This window comes from Otolemur garnettii, unplaced genomic scaffold (genome assembly GCF_000181295.1).
Source record: "Otolemur garnettii isolate 467f Iridium unplaced genomic scaffold, OtoGar3 scaffold00044, whole genome shotgun sequence".
Classification (NCBI taxonomy): Eukaryota; Metazoa; Chordata; class Mammalia; order Primates; family Galagidae; genus Otolemur; species Otolemur garnettii.
In genome coordinates, this window is record NW_003852439.1 from 9695543 (window position 1) to 9697788 (window position 2246).

Here is a 2246-nt window from a genome sequence, read left to right on the forward strand (position 1 = left end):
AAAAAAAAAAAAAATTGCACTTGGAATGCAACTCTACTTATCAAATTAGACTCAGATTATGGTTTAAGTTCTATTATTATTTTAAAGTGCTGAGAATTCTTATATTATTTAAACTGTTCTACTTCATAGAAATATAGGCAAATCATTTCTGATATAGTCTTAAAGTCTATGAAAAAGAAGAAAAATTCAAACATCAAAGAGTATTTTTCTAGACCTACCGTGTATTAGGTCAGCAACAAAAGGATAGCAGAAGAGGGAGAAGAAAGGAAGAAAGGGAGAGAGGAAGAGAGAAAAAAGAGAGAGTAGAGAGAGATAGAGAAAGGTCCTCTTAATAATTTAAAAATATCCTTGTAAAGTATGTTGGAGAGTAATTCAAAACTGAAAGTAGGTAGCTAACAATGAGAAGGTTACATATATGCTCATACATACCAGCCCTGTTGATGTGATTAGTTAGCAAGCCTGTTTTGCTAACCCAAAGGTACTTGTCTGACATGAGTATTAATTACAAATGTAGTGAATAATTCCCTGAGACTAGGCACTCCACTCCTGCCTCTCCTGATCCTAACCTGCCTTTTTTTCTAAGCCAATAGGAGCCTTAAGGAGCTTTACTAACACAGCTCGGAAGACTAGGGTGAGAGAAGGGACACACTTGACCACATTCTTCTAGGCTTTGGTAGACCTGAGACTGTTAACCCCCAGGTCAGAGTGCACTGGTCTGAGCATAAGTTCCCTCCTCCAAGGGGCGGCCAGCAGTCAGCCCTGGGCAAGGAGGAGGCCTGGGACACTTACCCTGGCTGATCACCTTGTGAAGCTCCTCTGCCAGGAGGCGCTGATTGATGCCCCGCAAAACCTGCAGTGTCAGCCGCACAGCATATTCCTCCCCATAGTAGGTGACCAGCAGATCAGCCACCTTCACCGGCCTGGCTGTCTGGAGCTGGCCCCGGGGGATCCGGGAGTGTTCCTTCTCCAAACTGGTGTTCTGCAACTTGAACTTGAACTTCTCAAGGTCATAGGGTACCAACTCCTCCAGGGTGGACAGCAGATGGTCACTCAGGGTCCTGGCCATGGTGCTGAGCAGGAGAGGCTGGAGCTAGCCGTCTGGCCTCTGGCAGAAGAAGCCCTCTGTCCTGGGGGATCAAGGGGGAGCAAGAAGATGCAGCTTGTGAAACAACGGAAAAGGGGGCGGGGCTTGGTGGCTCACGCCTGTAATCCTAGCACTCTGGGAGGCTGAGGCAGGAGAATGGCTTGAGCTCAGGAGTTTGACCAGCCTGAGCAAGAATGAGACCCCATCTCTATTAAAATAGAAGAATGAGCCAGATGTGGGTGGCCCTGGCCCATAGTCCCATCTACTCAAGAGTATGAGGCAAAGTGATTGCTTGAGCAGGAGAGTTTGAGATTTCTGTGAGCTAAAACGAACTAACAGAAAAGGCAGAGGAAGTGCTCTGTGCTTTGGTGAGAACTGAGACTAAGGACAGGGTGTGTCAAGGCTGGCTTGTGTCCTCTTCTCACAGATTCAGAGGCTGCTCCAGCTGGGAGGGCTCATGCCTTGCCAGACCTGTGGACCCAGAACCAAGCTGCCACGTCCATGCCAGACTAAAGATAGGTGGGCAAGTCTGCAAGGGAAGGTCTGGGATTGGGTTCTAGATGCTCCATCTACTCTTTCTTCCTGCAGGGATATGGAGCTGGGGTGTGTGGGTGAGTGGAAACAGAGAAGACCATGCTGAGGGTCAGCCCCACTTGGCCAACTGTTGTTCTCCAAACTCTAGGAGTTTTATGACCCTTCCAGAGCCAGGGGCAGGGTAAAAGGGTGGGCAGCAAATACAGCCCCAAGAGCTTTCTCCCTCCCTGCCCAAGAAGGTAGGTGAAGCCAAAAGGGCACCGCCAGGGCACAAGTTCTGGCATCACCCATATTGACCCAGTTCCAATTGTCTGGTCCATCCAGGAACATGAAGACTTTGAAATGCCATGCCTAGACTGCTATCCTGATTGGTTTGTTCCCGGAGCTGACTGAGCCCTTGCTCCCTGAGGCTCTTCCACGCGCATTTACCCAGCTCCTGTTCTGGACACCACAAGGATGCTAGAGATACAATGGTGAAAAGGTCCATGCATCCTTCCGCTCACAGCTGGGTGGGATGCCTAGAGAGGGCTCCAAAGGTAATGAAAGCCACTTGTGAACCAAGCTGACTTCTACCTTACTTATGTTCTTTTTTTTTTTTTTTTGAGACAGAGCCTCAAGCTGTCCCCCT

General features: G+C 48.5%; 1 protein-coding gene across 1 annotated transcript in view; it reads right to left on the reverse strand.

Annotated features, from left to right (window-relative positions):
- The window catches only part of MEFV (MEFV, pyrin innate immunity regulator), a 17669-nt gene extending 16603 nt beyond the window's left edge, over positions 1-1066 (reverse strand). The window contains exon 1 of the mRNA XM_023513802.1: positions 790-1066. Within this exon, the coding sequence (XP_023369570.1) occupies positions 790-1066 (277 nt within the window). The remainder of the gene's footprint in view (positions 1-789) is intronic.
- Positions 1067-2246: the final 1180 nt, after the last annotated feature.